General features: G+C 37.2%; 1 protein-coding gene across 4 annotated transcripts in view; it reads right to left on the bottom strand.

Annotated features, from left to right (window-relative positions):
* Positions 1–18504, bottom strand: part of mapkbp1 (mitogen-activated protein kinase binding protein 1) — a 55319-nt gene that overhangs the window by 25164 nt on the left and 11651 nt on the right. For 2 of the 4 annotated variants that reach the window (XM_079852624.1, XM_079852626.1), the window contains exons 3-9: positions 10808–10870; positions 8990–9047; positions 5304–5474; positions 4936–5073; positions 4537–4719; positions 3477–3494; positions 1078–1238 (exon numbers count right to left, since the gene is read on the bottom strand). In XM_079852624.1, the coding sequence (XP_079708750.1) occupies positions 1078–1238; positions 3477–3494; positions 4537–4719; positions 4936–5073; positions 5304–5474; positions 8990–9047; positions 10808–10870 (792 nt within the window). The remainder of the gene's footprint in view (positions 1–1077; positions 1239–3476; positions 3495–4536; positions 4720–4935; positions 5074–5303; positions 5475–8989; positions 9048–10807; positions 10871–18504) is intronic. The other 2 variants (XM_079852625.1, XM_079852627.1) reach the window with 1 other exon arrangement.

Below are 18504 nucleotides of genomic sequence, written 5' to 3'. Positions count from 1 at the left end.
GATGAGCCAAAACATTATGAGCAGGTACAGGTGAAGCGAATATCCTAACAAGGACACATATTAAGGTCTGGGTAGATTAGATGGTAAGCATGTTATGGCAATGTGACGGATTGCTCCTGGTCAGCAGTGGAGAGAATTTACCAGCAGTGTCCGAGGAGGGACAAACCACAAACCAGGACAGGGTGTTAGATGCCCAAGGCTCATCGATGCACGAGGCCAATGAAGGTTATCATGTCTGGTCCGAGCCAACAGAAAGTCTACTGTGGCAGAAGTCGCACAAAATTTTAATGATGGTTATGGGAGGAATGTGTCTCCAGCCGCAGACCAATCAGAGTGCCTATTATGACCCCTGTCCACCGTCGAAAGTGCCTACAATGAGCACGTGAGCATCGGACCTGGACCTTGGAGCAGTGGAAGAAGGTAGTCTGCTCCGTTGAGTCCTGTTTTCGGTTTCATCACGTGGACGGCTATGCGCCGATTACCTGGGGAAATTACGGTTCTGCTGGGAAACACTGGATTCAGCCATTCATGTGGAGGCAAATTTGACATGTGCCACCTATCTAAATATTGTTGCAGACCAGGTACACCCCTTCATGACAATGGTGTTTCCTAGTGGAAGTGGCCTCTTTCAGCAGGATAATACACCCTGCCACACTGCACACATTGTTCAGGAATGCTTTGAGGAACATGATAAGGAGTTCAACGTGCGGCCCAAGCCTCGAAATTCACCACATCTCAATCCAATCGAGCATCTGTTGGATGTGCTGAATCAAAAAGTTTGATCCACTGCAGCTCCACCACGCAACCTACAGGACTTGAAGGATCTGCTGCTAATGTCTTGGTGCCAGATACCACAGGACACCTTCAGGGGTCTTATAGAATCCATACCGATGGGGGTTGGCACTGTTTTGGCAGCACACGGAGGACCAACAGCATATTAGGAAGGTGGTCATAATGTTTGGGCTCATCAATGTACATGGTACTTCAAGTATAAAGCAAATACATTTATAAAATGAGACTAACTTGTAGGAATAATTTTTTTTTTTTACGAAGACTCACTAATGTGGCTCATCTTACCTGGCCTCAGTAACAGTGGAGATGTCTGTGCCCAGGCTGTGAGGGTGAGGAAGCGTACAGATAAAGTGCAGGTCAGTGGGGCTGAACGCTCTCACAGTGCCATCAGCACAACCACAGTATATCAGATCCTCACTGACGGACAGAGATGTGGCCATACTAGTCTGAGAGAGAGAGAGAGAGAGAGAGAGAGAGAGAGAGAGAGAGAGAGAGAGAGAGAGAGAAATGAGGAAATCCAATTGAATAACAGTGAAATCTCAGTGAAGCAAGTCATCACTAGGCCCACAACCATTCTTTTTTTATTCTTTTTTTATTATTATTAAATTTTTGCATTGATTGTGGGGAATAAATTAATTCTTCATTTAAAATAGTAAAAAAAAGCAAAAAACTTTAAATTAACCAAAAACATTTACATTTTCTTATTTTATTTCAAAAGCACAGAGGGTGCAGTCCTTTAAGCGCAATTCTAGTAATAAAAACAAGAGATCAAACATGCAACGGGTGGAGGAAATACTGAATTTTGTGAACAATGGGCAATTCAATTCCCTAGAATTCGGCAGAAATGATAAAATCTGAAATGATGCATTTATGCCGTGTGGGCCAAGTTGCTACCAAGTATGTTAGATGAATTTTAACATGGGAAAAAATGAGAGCTCTGTGCATTAAATTAAGATGTCTCATGATAATAGCATGGAAACAGGCCGCAAATAAAAGCTGATAAGATATAAAACATAACAGTTTTATGAAAAAGGCAGCAATAAAGAGATTAAATGCAAAAAAAGTGACTGAGGAGGTTACCAGTGGGAAAATAAGAGCTCATTTGTGTGTTTTTTCCATCAGCTGTTAGATGTTCCTGATGAGAGAAATCTAATATGGGATTGTAAGAGCCTCCTTCACAGACATATAATTTAATTTACAGAGATAAGGCACGGACAGGGGAGAGTATAAGCTAAATAAGCTTTACGTCGAGAGACCAAAGTTCATTTTTAGATAATCAAATTGTAACTCGGGTTCTTGTAGTTGATAAACTGCTAGACAGAGAGGCTTTTGTATCCTCCACCATCCTCTCTGTATCCCTTTCTTTCTGGCACTCTTCAATCTCTTTCTTGTTTCTCTGTGCATTGGGCACAAGGGTCGCCACAAAAGCAGAATTGTGCAGCACCCACCTGCTCTCACCATGACCCACTTTGACAGTCCGAGAGGAGTCAAATCGAGATCTCATATCAGCTCTAAATCATGTGTTCACATTCATAACACGATTGCCTAGATCTCATGGTTTTCTGAAGGTCTTCTGAAATACCAATTTGCCTCTTCTTCTCTTTCGTGAGATACAATAGACCATTTTTTCAATAGACATAACTACTTGATCTGATGTTGTTTCATTTTAAGGTATAGTAATAGAAGCAGTAAATTAAAACAATGAATTAAATGAAATATCATGTTGGTTTATTAATAATAATATTATTCAATAAGCGTTTAAAATACAGTTAAATAATTCATACTAATGATTAATAATTAATTAAAATAATTACTGTAAATACATAATTATAAACTTAATAATGAAACAAAACAATATATATGTATATAAAAATACAGTAGTGGCCAAAAGTGATGTCCGGCCTATAAAATAACATCTTCACCATGTATTCAAATATTATTAAACAATAATTTTGTAAGCATACTGCTTATTTAGTTGTGCTTGGAGTAAATAGTTTTATTTGTGATAATGCAACGAAACATGTCAAATTGTGCAGACATAATTTCTTTGTATGACAGCCTTGCCAAAAATTCTGAACATGCAAAAACGAGAGAGAACCAACAAAATATTAACATATTATGTTGTAGTAGTCAGTGTCTGCTTTTTCCTGTGAACTTTTTGTTTTTCTAAAGTAAAATAAAGCTTGTAGCTGTGAATAATTTTGTCAGATAAATACTTTAAGTTTAGTCTAACATTCATCCCTCATATTTAAAATATGTAAAAAAAAAAGATTTTCATATATTGATATTGAAGCATCCTATTTTATGGTTTAATCAAACATGTAGGGTCATTAAAAACAAACACCACTTTTGGTCACTACTGTGTGCTGAAATGAATATTAGAAAAATATTAAATAATAATTGTATGTATTAAAACAGACACAACATAGAGCAGTGAATATGCAGTGAATATAGCATCATGTTGTAAAAGTGTTTTATGGGCATCGATTCTGTGTGCTGTGTGGGCCTGGTCATACATAATTTGAAATGCTTTGTCTGAGAGTGATAACTGGCAAGTGAAGACAATGTGGTCACACATCCAATGTACAGGTGAGCATGACTGACAGACGCACTGTGACATGTCCATCAATGAGTTTTACAATGAGACGTGACAGCTGAACCCGCAGCTCTGATGTGAAACTTACTGCGAAACTGTCATTTTTCTGGACAGTGTGAGAGGAGAAGCAGAACAGACTAATATTAGACGACAGCAGCAGCAGAATTGTTAATTAACACACTTCACTTAACAACAGAGTGTAGAAACACCCTTGCGTACACAAGGGCTTTCATATCAGAGAAAGAAAAGAGCAGATAGTTCAACCAAAAATGAAAATTCTGTCATCATTTACTCACTCTTATGTTGTTCCAAGCCTGTATGAATTTCTTTCTTCTGCTGAACACAAATTAAGATATTTTGAAGAATGTGGATAACCAAACAGTCGATTGACTTCCATAATATGGGGGAAAAAATATTATGGTCACTAAGTCAATGGGGCCCATAAACTGTTTGGTTATCCACATTAGAAGAAAGAAATTCATACAGGTTTGGAACAACATAAGGGTGAATAAATGATGACAGAACTGTCCCTTTAACATGGATAAAACAAAACACACAGACAAAGTTAAAAATGTGACGACTGAACTTTTAAAATAAAATTCCATGTCTAAGGATCTGTTTACACGACACCATTTTCAACTAAAAACAGAAAACTTTTCCTGCGTTCCTTCATTTACACGACAATGGCGTTTTGGGGGCATCCCCAACTACTGGCCTGGCAGCAGAATACATTGTTTTTACTCGTTTTCGCAGATCTGTGTGAATGGGGATTGTTTTGAATGTCGTCTGTACGGGGGAAAAAAAGCAGAGGACAAACTTTTCCATTTTTAGTACATCATTGTCATGTAAACGTTGCCTAAAATAGCTTCAATTTTACATTATGTTCACAAACACATTATTTAAAGGAACAGGGCTCAACAGTGAACTCTCCGAATTATTTTTATTGCAGCTTTTGCTTCATGCTGACTTTAAAATGTGGATTTTATTAATTTTTAAATAAAGTTAGAGATAAAATTGGTTAAAAATCAACTCTGTAAGGAAGATTACTTCGGTAAGATTACCAAACTGTTGAGCTGTATTGCACATACCCACTCATGCATATTTGTGACAGACTACAACATCAACCAATCAGCATCTTTGTCACTCACCCTGAGCTCCACCCACTTGTCCAGCATTCGTTTGTCGTTGAACTCACAGAGCAGCCCTGACGTAGTGATGCAGAAAGTACTGCTCGCCTTCCGGCCCTTTCCACAGGCCACATCGCTGAAGAAATTATTCCGCAGCTCTCCAAGAAGACCAGAGCGGCCCGATAGCGGCACTGTGGCGCTCACCTGAGACAGATGACATTTATGAGACATTCATCTAAGACCTGGCTGATATTCAGTACTGTATGAACTGAGATTTTATGTGACATTTTCAGTTGAGGTCAGGTTTGGCGTCTCAACTGAGAGTTAGAGACTTTGAGACGGAAAGCCAGACAGAAAGATAAAAGAGCTATAATTTGGAAGAGATAAGGCTCCTTGTTGTCTACCATGTTAGCAACGTACCTTGGACGACTTGGTGTGGTCAAGGTACCAGAACTTTACATGTCTGTTCCCGGCTGTAACAAAGTACGAGCTGTCATCTGAGAAAGACACAGCCATCACTTTACTGGACACCTTGTTGGCAGCAACCACAACATTTTTCTGAAAAGAAAGAAAGACAAATATTCAATTTATGACTTTTTTTAATTGTTTGATTAAAGTGCAACAATCATAAGGTGAAAATCAGAGTTTGCAAGGTGGAACTATATTAATATTGTATTCTTTTACCTTCAGAAAAAGCAAATCTAGTTATCTAAACAACCTATAGGATATAATAAACTAAATGAAAGCTATCTTGATTGTTTTATGACTGTATAAATATTGCCAGCCACCTTCCAGGCCCAGACGTTGACGATCATGTCGTGCTGGTAACCCACGCTGACGATATATTTACTATTGGGGGAGAAAGCCACACACGCCACGCCGTATTTATGTTCCTGCAACTCCGCCACCTGTGTCCTCTCCGCCACATCCCAGACACGCACTGCCGGCATATGACCGCTCTGGAGAGACAGAGAGAGAGAGGGATTATCATTTATGATGGTTGTCAGCAAGTATCACTCTACACAAACACAAAACACAAGAGCAACATATACCAGATGAAGAACTACAAAAATTGTATATTGGAATACTTTTTAAAAGTTTGGGATTAGTACGATTTTTGAAGGAATTTTTAAAGATTTTTATTTCTTAATTGATGCATTAAATTAATCAAAAGTGGCAGTAAGGATCTTCATACTGTTACAAAAAATTTCTTTTGAACTTTCTACTACAAGAATCCTGAACAAAAATGGTTTCCACAAAAATGTTATGCACCACTTTATAAGTAAGGGTCTGGTTTCACAGACAGGGCTTAGATTAAGTCAGGATTAGGTCTTAGTTAAATTAGGACATTTAAGTAACTTTTTAAAATGTGCCTTAGAAAAAACATTACTGGTGTGCATCTTGAGACAAAACAATGGCACTGACATATTTTAAGTTGCTTTCAGTTAAAACAGGCATTTTAGTCCAGGACTAGGCACTTAAAGGGATAGTACACCCAAACTGAACCTCACTGGTTCTCGCGGAAGCTCAAACGTGCTGCGTAACACACGAGAATGAACCTGATTGGTTCTCTCACGTCAAGCGAACATGTTTGAGCTTCTGTTTAACACAACTGATGAATGTTTATACGTGAATAAAAGCTTAAATTCAATCTGTTCATCATATAAAGCGATTGTCTCTTTAGAAAATGTTGGACTAAAACTCAATTCATCTGGATTAGTTTTATGAACTCTTTATTTGAAGCATCAAAGTGGTAGTTGCGTAGACTTTCAATGGAGGGACCAAAAGCTCTCAAATTTCATCAGAAAGATCTTCATTTGTGTTCTGAAGATGAACCATTTCTTACGGGTTTGGAACGACATGAGGGTGAGTAATTTATGACAGAATTTTCATTTTTGGGTGAACTATCCCTTTAAGCCTCGTCTGTGAAACCAGGCAAATAAGGAATATTTCTTGAGCAGCAATTCATCATATTAGAATGATTTCTGAAGGATCATGTGACACTGAAGACTGGAGCAATGATGCTGAAAATTCAGCTTTGACATCACAGAGATAAATTACATTTTAAAATATATTCAAATAGAAAACAGTTATTTTAAATTGTAATAACATTTCACAATATTACTGTTTTATAGTATTTTTGATCAAATAAACGCAGCCTTGGTGAGCATAACAGACTTCTTTCAATATATTATAGAAATTTCCTTGACTTTTAAAGCCCTGAAAAAGAAAACATTCCTTGTTTTCTATGGCAGGGAAACTTAGATTTTTATTTTGATGTATTGAAAATATACATTCAAGAGAATGCAATGCTTGTTTGTGCAACACATTAAGAACTCGATAACAGAGATGTCGAGGCAGGTCAGTTCAATGATCCCAACTTACGTAACTCCAATCAAGACAGATCAAGCACCGCAAACCAAACCGAGTCATTACGATTAATCTTACACAACATCCTGCTTTCAGTGCATTCAGTGCTGCAGGAGATTCGCAGTGAGAATGTGGGGTCAGAGGCCAAACCACAGTGGGCAGACATATGTCGATTCCAGACTGCTTCTGTCTCTTGCTTCAGGCACACTTTCTTTCTCTTCCTCCCCACATTCTCTCTTCCTTGCCCTTTCTTGGCGCTCTCGCTTTCACCTTTTTATGACAGCAGACGCAGTCTGTGTGCAGGTTGGCACGGTGCCGCCTGTTGCCATGGCAGCCGATAAGCACAAACTCACATCCCTTTCACATGCTGGAGTAAGAAACTCTTCTCATACGGAAAGGATTACTTTTTTGCACACACACGCGCACGCGCACACGCACACACACCAATGTACAACTACCCACACAAACAAAATCACCCGTCCACATGATTTAGTGGATTAGAGAAGCAGACAGGATATGTGCTCATGTTCAGCCTTGCAAACCAAGTACAAACAGCTCTGGTCAGTGTTCACACTACTGTTTCCACTCATTAGTGTTATGCCATCAGGGCAAAACTATGAACACTTCATCAATGCACATTATTCTTGAGGGATAGTTCACCCAAAACACAAAACTATTTTTTTTTTTTAATTCTGTCATGATTGAATGATCTTCATGCCGTTTTCTGACTTCCATCTGTGGAACATAAAAGAAGATATTTTGAAGAATGTCTTAGTGTTTTTTTTTTTTTTTTTTTGTCCATACAATAGAAGTCAAAGGTTACCAAAATTGTTTGGTGATAGCACTTTAGTTTAGGGTCCAATTCTTATTATTAACTAGTTGCTTATTAGCATGCATAATACTAGGATGTTGGCTGTTTATTAGTACTTATTCTGCATGACCATATTCTACATCCCCAATACCTAAACTTAACAACTACAACACCTACCTTACTAACTAGAAGTAATTAAGAGTTTATTGAGGCAAAAGTCATAGTTAATAGTTAGTTAATAGGGAGAATTGGACCCTAAAGTAAAGTGTGACCTGTTTGGTTACCAAACATTGCTCAAAATCTTCTTTTGTGTTACACAGAAGAAAGTAAGTCAGGGAGCGACATGAAGACAGAATTTATTTATTTTTTGGATAAACTATCCTTTTATGAAAAAAAAAAAATGTTTTCATTGTGGCTAAAGTAGTGGATCCATAATATAACAATTTTATTTGGAGATTGCACCCACTAGATGATTTTTGTTAGATGAAAAATGTACATCGACTAAATGTTCATGACTTTTCCATTGATTTTTCAAAAGCCTGGAAAAATCACACTTTTGAAATGCCCTGATATTTCGAGGATCACAGAAACCCTGTAGCACTCGATTACAATGTAATAACTTTTTCAACCACCATTTTCTACTCAGATGACACACCCAAGCCTGCACATAAAGGGGAAAATAATAATAATAATAAATCAATAATATCAATCCAGTTCACCAAATGATCCAATCAAATCCAAAGTTTTTTCCTGCTAATATTCTGTTTAACTTGGTAATATGTCAGATTACAGCTGTTCAATGTGTCGCCAATTACATTTCATGTTTTCTTTAAACTATGTCATTTTTCTAAACACTGTTTTCTGTTATGTTTATGTTATGCTGAACTTTTTTTGCTGTTTCAATCAGTTTTATTCTGAAGGTTGTAATACTTTATGTATGTGTTTTATTTCAAGCTGGACATATCTTGCATGCTTTTGCATGCTTTATATATGGCAGTCAAAGCAATAAATCCCCCCTAATCCAAACGTTAGTAGTGCTGCAGAATTGCGGAAGGAAAGCAATAGTCATCACATTTGTCTGTACTTGACTTGGCAACAGACAAATGACACTGATAGTTAGTCACTGCTCACAGCGATTGCAGCACACAGACATTTCACAGGCCTGAAGGTGCAAGATACAGAACTTTATTTTCATACAGCCCGGCTACATCAGCATGAGTTACTGCTCCAGAGCTCCTGACTTCCTCCTAGATCATGTGAGGCAACCACAAAGCAAAGATATTGAATACTCACCTCGCCTGTGACCACATATTTGCCATCAGGAGAGAAGGAGAGTGTAGTGATGGTCTTCCTGTGAAATGAGAGAGCGGAAGGAAGTATTTAAGGCAATGTTGAAGGACATGTATCCTGCTAGTTCAGAGAATTCCTCTCTGTCTGTTCACATATTGCTTATCACAATAATTATTATGTCTGAGCAACTCGAGCAGCCTGACACTACAGCATTTGCTCAACCATGAGCAAAGAGTTTGGGACAGGACTATTTGTTTGGTCAACCAATGACAGATGGGGTTGTGTTCATTATTTTAAAGTCACCATGAAATCAAAATGGACAATTGTCATTTTTTATGGAATAATGCAGTACTTATTATAAATGATTTATCAATGCACATCATTATTTAAATACATCTCAAATTCTCTGATGATGTGTTTACTGGCACGAGGGTGGGGCAACCTGTCACTCACATGACATCACAGCAATAGCAAACCACAACCATCCAATCAATTCCCCATGGACAAAATCAAGTCCTTACCTAATTTTTTATAAAATTTTGTCAGAGAAGCCGTTTCACTTGGATATACGTCACAATAGGAAAAGAAAAGACTATAGAGGGTTTTCACGATGCGTCATCAGACCGAAGTCGCCATATTGGAGGCACTCCCCATCACAACAAAGCACAGGCACTGAAGTATATCCCGAACGTCGTCAAGGAAAATGGTTCATTATTGCCGTGTTTCAGGTTGTACCATTATAGGACAGACCGAGAAAAACATTTGGAATATTATCAACTTCCAAAAGTTATTAAAAACCAGGGAGAGGAATGCCAGAAGTTATCAGAGGAAAGGAGGCGCTTGTGGTTGGCAAAGCTCAACCAAGATCTACAAGATAAAAATCTGGACAACATCCAGATTTGTTCGGCACATTTCTTGTCAGGTATTGTGAAATGTTGATTGCAGCGGCTCATAACAAATTTTCTAGTGTAATGATAATAATATTTTTAATAGTAAATAGTAAAAACAATTATTGCTTGGACAGACAAGTCAAATCTTATCTATGGTACAATACCCATCACAATCTTTGCACATCAAGAAATCAATTGCCAATATTCCCCCCAAAATAGTATATTTCTGGCGCACACAACCAATCACACGCTCAACATGAATCCTGAAGTCCAGTATGGACTTGTCTGATTCTGCACCGCCAATAAATCGTAATTTCTCGAAATATCACGCCTTTTCTTGTGGTCCAAGTCCTTCCCTATATGCCTTTGCATCTTGGACACGTTTTGATGAGCTTTTCTGTTGTTTAGACATGGCTACATTTACTTAAAGTATCCAAAGCGCACAATACTCCATTGTACTCTGTTCAGTTGTTTACACAGAGTGCCTCCATAATGGCCGCGCATCCGGGTTACCGCACAGAACGTGGCGTCGGTGAAAACCCTCTATTGAAACTTCCATTTCACGCAGACTTCGAACAGAACACGTTTTTCCATTCCACTGCGCTACTTTTCCATTGTTTTTGTTTTTCAATGTAAACGTGCTAGATGGACATCTTTAACCATTGCGCTTATGTCTTTTGAAGCGTCTCACATGACACACTGTTCTAAAAATGCAACGCTTAAGTTAAAAGAAGTTCAGCTTTAAAAAAAGCCATCTCTAGACCTGCATTTTGCTGTTTTTGCTGTTCTGTGTGAAACGGCCCTTAAAATATAAAAGTGCTTAAATAGACATCGCTGGAATGAATGTACTAGCACACTAGTGGAGCTAATGAGCCAAAGAAGGTGACATTTATCCATGTTGTGCTTGGTTAGAAAAGTATGAAAGTCTCACCTGGAGCTATTGAGGATATGATGTTGTTTGGTTTTCTTAGGGTTCAGTAGCACCACCACACACCTATAAAACGACAAAAAGAAAGGGTCAAATAGTCATTAAACTACACTTTCCAATCCAAAACAACAAAACATTGAACATTTTACTATGGTGACTGACATTCACTCCAAAGTCTTACTCAGTGACAACCTTTGGGTTAGCAGCCCAGATCTTTGACCACTAAGTCCCAAGCACAAAATTTCACACCCTAGTGTTTTTGTTTTCTACTACCTAAATTCAGAACGAGAAACAAAAAAAAACTGAATGAGTGCACAAATCAGACTAATTTAAACATGATTATATCTGATTTTATGATCTAAAATTAAATGTAATCATAGCATCATATCTGTCTAACTTATCAGTCAGGGCTGCGTTTCCCGAAAGCATCGTTGGCCAACTATGGTTCTGTCGTTATCAGTATAGATCAATGAGTTGGTGTTTCCTGAAACTATAGTTCCAACGAACATTCGCAAACAGCATCGCAAAGTTGTGTGGTTGAAACGTTGGAACATGGTCCTATCAGCAGTTACCATGATATTACCATGGCATTCTTTGAAGTACCTTGGAGTTATATGTATTATGGTTTATGTTTCTGGTAAACATTCAGTAGGAGTATGATATCAAAGTACCATGGTATTACCATCTGATATGTAAGTGTACTATGGTACTTAGTACTGTATTTAGTGTGCTTGCTTTGTGTGATTTTTGTGTTGTATGGGTTTTGAGCTTGTCCTCTGTGTCTTTCTTCTCACAAATACAGGAACAATCCTTTTTAAGAATGAAAAACAAACAAGCCTTTTGAAAACTTTTAAATGGAAGTACAGTGGAGTTGGTCCTATAAAGACTGTCTGAGACAATGTCAGGTGGGGGAAATGACCTGCTGTATTGCAGACAGAAAAGGAAGGCATTGAGACAAACAGAAGACAGAGGAAATTCGTCAATGACCACTGCAGAATCCTGGGGAACAGAAACACTTTTATAAAGTCTATGCTAGCCATTTGCAGATCTGTAGTACACTCAGACAAATCTTCCCACAAAAAAAATGAATAAATAAATAAATAAAATGCTGAAGTCCCGTATACTAAAGGTAAAACGCTGATACAGAGACAATAAGTGCTTTAAACCAGTTTTCATAAAAACAAAATCACCCTGCCATGTCCTCAACCACCCAAATGACGTTTCAACCTCCTTCAGACACATTAATTGCAATAAAAAGTAAAAATTTCTAATAAATTATAATATATTATATAAATATATAAATTATAATTAAATATACAATTATAATTAAACATTACATTTTATATAATTTATAATTGAATATAATTTTTATATAGCATAAAAAAATAAATAATTATATATACATTTATTAAATCTACATATTTTATCATTTATACATAATTAAGGGGAAATAAATAAACAAATAAACAAAAACAAGCAAAAAATTGCAAATAACTTTATAAAAAGTGCAAGGTTCAGGCTCCCTGCTATTTCTGGCAGTTTATGATCCATTCATATATTTTGACTGGGCCGCTGGTCAACTGGGCTGCTCATTGAATACACACACATTTTTAAAGGGGTCATATAATGGTACATGCACTTTTACAAGTTGATTGTACTGAAATGTGTGTTGGCAGTGCCTGTACACAACCATCATAAAATGATAAAAATCAATCCAGTGTTTTTATTTTAATCTTCTTATATGTTTTCCCCCATCTCAAATCAACCCGTTCGACCGTGTGACGTCACACGGTCGGACACCCCTCCCACAATTGTTGATTGACAGCAGCGTTTCAACACAGACCCGCCCTCGCTCGTGAGCGAGCTGTCAATCATAGTCCGCGCGTCATTGTTGATACGCAGGAGCACTGTCTATGAGCAGTTGTGGTGTTCTGTTCTTGTGTGTAATACAAACACAGCATCATTTTGATGTTCCTAAATCCGAACCGCTGAAGACGCAGTGGCTGAGTTTTGTTTTCGAAGGGAATATTCCCCACGATCAACGTCAATGCTCTCATGTTTGCGCGAATCATTCATTTCACCAGACTGCTTTATAAACGAGAACATTGAAAAAGGTATTAGCTCCTGTCTGAGTATGTGTTGTTTATGTGCCTAATGACTGTCATAGTCAATTTTTAGTGCTTCAGCCCTGACAGTTGTACCTAACACTGCATAGATAATGTTACGCATCACTGACAAGCCTACATTTACCGAAAAAAAGTTTTTCATGACCATTAGCTGTAACATCAATCTGTCAATGAACTAACGTATACATCAGTAAACACATAGCATTCGTATCTCACTACTCTACCCTGCCAGTACACACAAAGTTAGATCAAAGTAACATTACGTTAACCAACCATTCAGAAACGTCCTGTTTTCCGACTCCGGTTCAAATTGATATGGTTGCACAGTGTCCTCAGAGACTCCCGCTGCCATTCTTCAAAATATACCCTCAACTGTTGTCAAGGCAACACTCCACGTGTGTTGTTGTGGCAAAACGCCCCCCAGAACAGAGGGGCGGGGTGAGCAAAGCTCATTATCATTTAAAGACACATGCACTTAAACGGCTTGCTGAAAACAGAGCTGTTTTTGACCAGGTAAAATGAGTGTTTTCTTACAATACTAATGAGAATTTTTAATTAAAGTATATTACAAACTTTTAATTTAGACCCTAAAGAATCATATTAGCTTGTACAAAAATGGCATTATATGACCCCTTTAAGGCTCATGACATTGAACAAGACAGATACTTAGTAGAAAGTACAGGTATATCAGGTATATAGTACAGGAGATATCCTCAATCACACCTATATTCTGCTTTGTTTATGACATCTGTAAGTCATATTACAGAGTTCTTACCCACTTGAATTTCATTATTTTAGATTTATTAACTTTGTTGGCATCATCAATTTCATATATATTCTATGCTAAACGTCACACACAAAAATGCACCTGACAGTTTCACGTTTCTCGGGAAGTGGGGGATTCTTAGACCGAATAAACTAATGTGCAAAGCGGACCAGGTTTAACACAGATATTCAAACGTCTGCTGCGGTGAAACTACATCTTCAGAGTAAAGGTCTCTTCCACTGGCTGAGGTCCAGCTCTATAGGTCGATTTTAAACACACACACACACACACACGCACACACACACACACACACACACACACACACACACACACACACACACACACACACACACACACACACACACACACACACACACACACACAAAGAGAGATCCAAGTGCACTGCTACAGTCTTTCTTCTGATGTCAGTAGCAGAGAGGAGCGAGACAAAGCCACACAAGCACTCAGTCTCCCCCGACCACAAGAAGAGCCGCGTTTGGAATCCGTCAAGTCAAAGCCTCCCTGTCGTCCCGCTCCGTGCTTTACGAGCACGTCTAAGAAGAGAGGGACATAACAGATGAGCTCATGCTTCAATAGCACATTACTCATGTCTCCATAAACCACTGATGCCAGAGACATGGCAAACGGACCTTCACTGTTGGCAAGTAATACCATTAATGGATCTCCTACACTATATATAAGCCACACTGCTTATGGGATTGAATGGGCTCGGATCAATGACTGTGCAAGCCTGTTGTAAGAGCGTCTGCGGCTCATCCCATTACAAAGATAAGCTGATATGAATCAGTGCACAGTCAGCAAATATTCCTGACCTTGTATTTACACGTGTCCACCCACCATTCACTCAAACCACTCTCAGACATTTCATTGACCTCAATATTGGCAAAAGTTTTTCAAAACAGTCGATTGGCTGTTTCTGCACAGGTTTTATCAACCTGCAGGCCAGGGAAACATAACTGTGCTTACAAGTTGTTTCAAAGTGCACTTCAGAGGAAGAACTACAGAAGCTGAGGTTTGTTACGACACTGAATCCTTAAAAAATATTCATATATTTTGTTCATAGTTCATTAACTAATGTTAACAGACAAAACATTTGATTCAAAGATGTAAATGTTGAAATGAACATTGACTAAGATTAATAAATGCGGTAAAAGTATTGTTTATTGAGAGTTAATGTAGTTAACCAATGTTAACAAATGAAACCTTAATGTAAAGTGTTACCCATTGAACAATATTTATGAATTCACATGAACTTATTTATAACTACTTTAAAAAGTGTTGTTCATTGTAACATTATCCTAGCTAATTCAATTTAAACAAATTGAATCGGTTTGCAAAGTGTAATCGGGATATCTTTGAACAGTATATTCTGCTTTGTTTGAGTTTTGTTTACAGTCTTTGGACGGATGGAAATTCTGAACCATTAGTTTGCTGCATGCTGACAAATTATTTTGATTTACAGAGGTCAGTTTTATATTTAGCTTCCTTAAATGTCACATAAATAAGCCAACAGCACAACTTCTTCCAAAATTTTTTTTTTTTTTCAATAGGGCAAGAAGTTTTTCCTCAACACTCTTGGAAAGCAATTAGGTTACAATAAGTCGAGCCAGCAAATGAACCTTAACAAGAGAACATAGACTTTAATCAGCTAGCACACCACCAAGGCATTGAATTGTCTCTTGAAAAGTCTTGAGACATGATTCTGTTTTCAAAAATAAACCACAAAAGCACCCAAAGCACAGCCTGTTTTTACAGATATCAGAAGGGAAACTCTAAAAATAATTCAGTGCTTATGTTATGAGATGATATAGGATAAACATCATTGTTTGAGCTGGTATAAACGAAAGCTTTTATTAAATCTCAGTGTATTTAGTATTATTTATATACTATTGTAGTAATTTTTTTAATTCTATTTTATTTTGAATTTTATTTTAAGTAATTTTATGTACTTTTGTCATTTTTATAATTTTATTAAAATATTTTTATTTATTTTTCATTTCAGTTTTATTTGTAATTATTGTAATACATTTTTTTTGTTTAAGTTTTCACCTAATATTTAGATTTTATTTTAACTTTATTTCAGCTTTATTACAACTATAAAATACCAGAAAACAATTTGTTTTCAATAACTAAAACACTAATCCATTTGTTCACTCAGTCAGCCAAAACTGGTTATCTGTACTTTAACCAGAAATCAATCACAATCTAGATCTTTGAAAGGACTCACATTTTACTCGATGAGGATCTAGATAAAATGTCACCACCAGAATCAACAACTGAAACAAAAACAATTTTTGTGTGTCCATATTTTTATTATTAGAGATGCAAGATCCCACTGGCACACATTTTCACACAGACTCATCTCCTTCCAAGAGCCTGCTTTGGGAAAATCATACTAGTGTTGAACCAGGACAATAATGCCATTTCTCTCTGGTGAAATGAGGACAGAATGCCCCAACTCTCAGCAATCTACTCAATTGTGACTAAAGATTCAATGCACAGAGCCAATGAGAGGATTCATGTTACTCTATAAACACACACACACAACATGTTCACTGTCTCACCACATTATTAACAGTAGATCATCACTGATCATCACTTTCTATGAAAATCTGAAGTTTTCCACACAATGTAAACGTCATTGTATTTTTTTAAATTTTTTTCATTTTAAACATACACACTTGACAAAGTTTAAATGAACCATAATAAGATTCTGTAAGAAACATGCAAGCAAGCAATCCTCGTGTCTCTTGCGTGTGCATGCATTGGGACACTTGGAAGGGCCCACATGTGCCATCGTGTCCTCCATGCAGCCCGGAAAAAGCTGATCCAGCTCATTATCTCACCTAGCAGGGAATCAGATAAGCCAAGTCGAGTAGAAGCGCACGGATCGAACAAATGACTGCTGATGTTAGGCCACCAAAACCCTCTATAATGATCATACTCCAAAAAAGAGTAACATTACATTTTGGTAGCAGCTTGTTAATCTAAAAAGCAAACTATGAATGGATATCCAAAATAATTAGACAATATTCAAACTCAAAGCTTGCTGTCAAGTACTTGTCAACTGCAAGTATTGTCAACTGCAATAGAGCAACAACTTATACAATACATGTTTTTGAAGACATAAGTGGTGCTTTATTAGGCAAAGCTCACAAACACAATGCTTGGGTATTGAAGTGGTTGCTAGGGTGTTGCTATACGGTTTTCATATATAGGTGTTGCTATAAACACATAGGTAAACCCTATGTGTTTTTTAGTGTGTTGCTAGGCTGTTGCTAGAGTGTTTTGGGTCGTTGCTAGGGTGTTGCTTACTTTGGTCCAAGTTCCAATTTCTATGATATTCTGGGGCCAGATTCACATCTTAAGATAGATTCTAAGAAGGATGTTCCAAAGTGAAATTCTTAAAACATTCTTAAAGTATAAAATTAAATACTTTAGTGTTATATGATTGTATGGTGGTTCTTGTCGAACTCATGCACATCACTAGTACTATTCATTTTCATTGTAGCTATAGTTTTATGCTGTAATCCTTCATATTTGAAGCAACTCAATACATTCATTAAACATTTTATCTGAGGTTTTAAGACAAGTTGAAAATTATCCTAGTTTAAAAGGTTATTTATGATGATTTTTAAGAACTTTTTTTTCCCAGGAATTTAAATTCTTAATTTTGTCTTTTAAACAATCTTAAGAAAAAAAAAAGATTTAAAAGATTTAAAAATGTAAACAATCTTAAGAAAAAAAAGATTTAAAAAGATTAAAAAAATATATATATATTCTGAAGTTTTTTGGAATACAAATTATTCTTAACCTCTTAACTTAGAATATAAGAAGAAAATAAGAGTTAAGAAGAATTTTATACTTCGTAAAAACTGTCCCTTTGTCTCTAGATATGAAATAAATCATTTCCACCCATTTTGTTAGACAAAAATTGTCTAATCATTCAGAAAAGTAATAGAATAAAAAAAACATAAGATGAGACAAGTTACAGTACATGAAGTTTAATGCTTAAGGTTAGAAATTTGAATGAACTCCTAATCATAAAGAAGAGGAAGCATTAACTATCATTCCAGTTAAAAGACAGGTTCAACAGGTTCTCATGTGCTGATTGAATATTTGACTCAGCATTACTATGAACAGCATCAAGTCTGATTTAAAAAGAGATTGTCCACTCATTCTAGATCAAAATCTTCAAACAAAGTCAAAGCTGTTGTATGGCAAAGGCTAAAGATAACCAGATCCTAAACAGCTTGTGTTATGGTCTCTCAGGTTTCACAACTGTTCTGTATGTAGACAGTTTATTGTGCGTCTCTCTCTCTCTCTGTGTGTGTGTGAGAGAGAGAGAGACTAGAGTTCAAGACGAGGCAGATCAAATGTTGAGGCCAGTAAATAAGGACAGTTGTAGGCCTGCTCCATCTGGCGAGTGGGATAAAACAGGGACAGGTGGTGAGGCTCACACGCAACATCACTCCCCATCATAATCAAAGACTTCCAGGAGTATTGCTTTCCAAGCCCGAGTCCAGCCGTAAGTCTGGCTATTAGCAGGTCCTCCCCATTGATCCAGGCCTGTTCGCTCCTCAGCTCCAGACAGATGGTGACCAGGACGCCCTAATCCTGTGCGTCTGTGCCCAGCAGTCAGCACGTTTTCAGATGGCAGAGGATTATGCACTGAAGGGACGACCTGGTGCTGCGCTGTGCTCAGACAACCTTCCTATTATCTGTCCTGTGCCACTATTGTCCCCAATGGAATAGCAATATTATGATGTATGTATGTATGTATGTAT

Source organism: Squalius cephalus, assembly GCF_949319135.1.
Source record: "Squalius cephalus genome assembly, chromosome: 20".
NCBI lineage: Eukaryota > Metazoa > Chordata > Actinopteri > Cypriniformes > Leuciscidae > Squalius > Squalius cephalus.
Note: the sequence above shows the minus strand (reverse complement) of the source record. Positions and strands in the feature narration are given on the sequence as shown.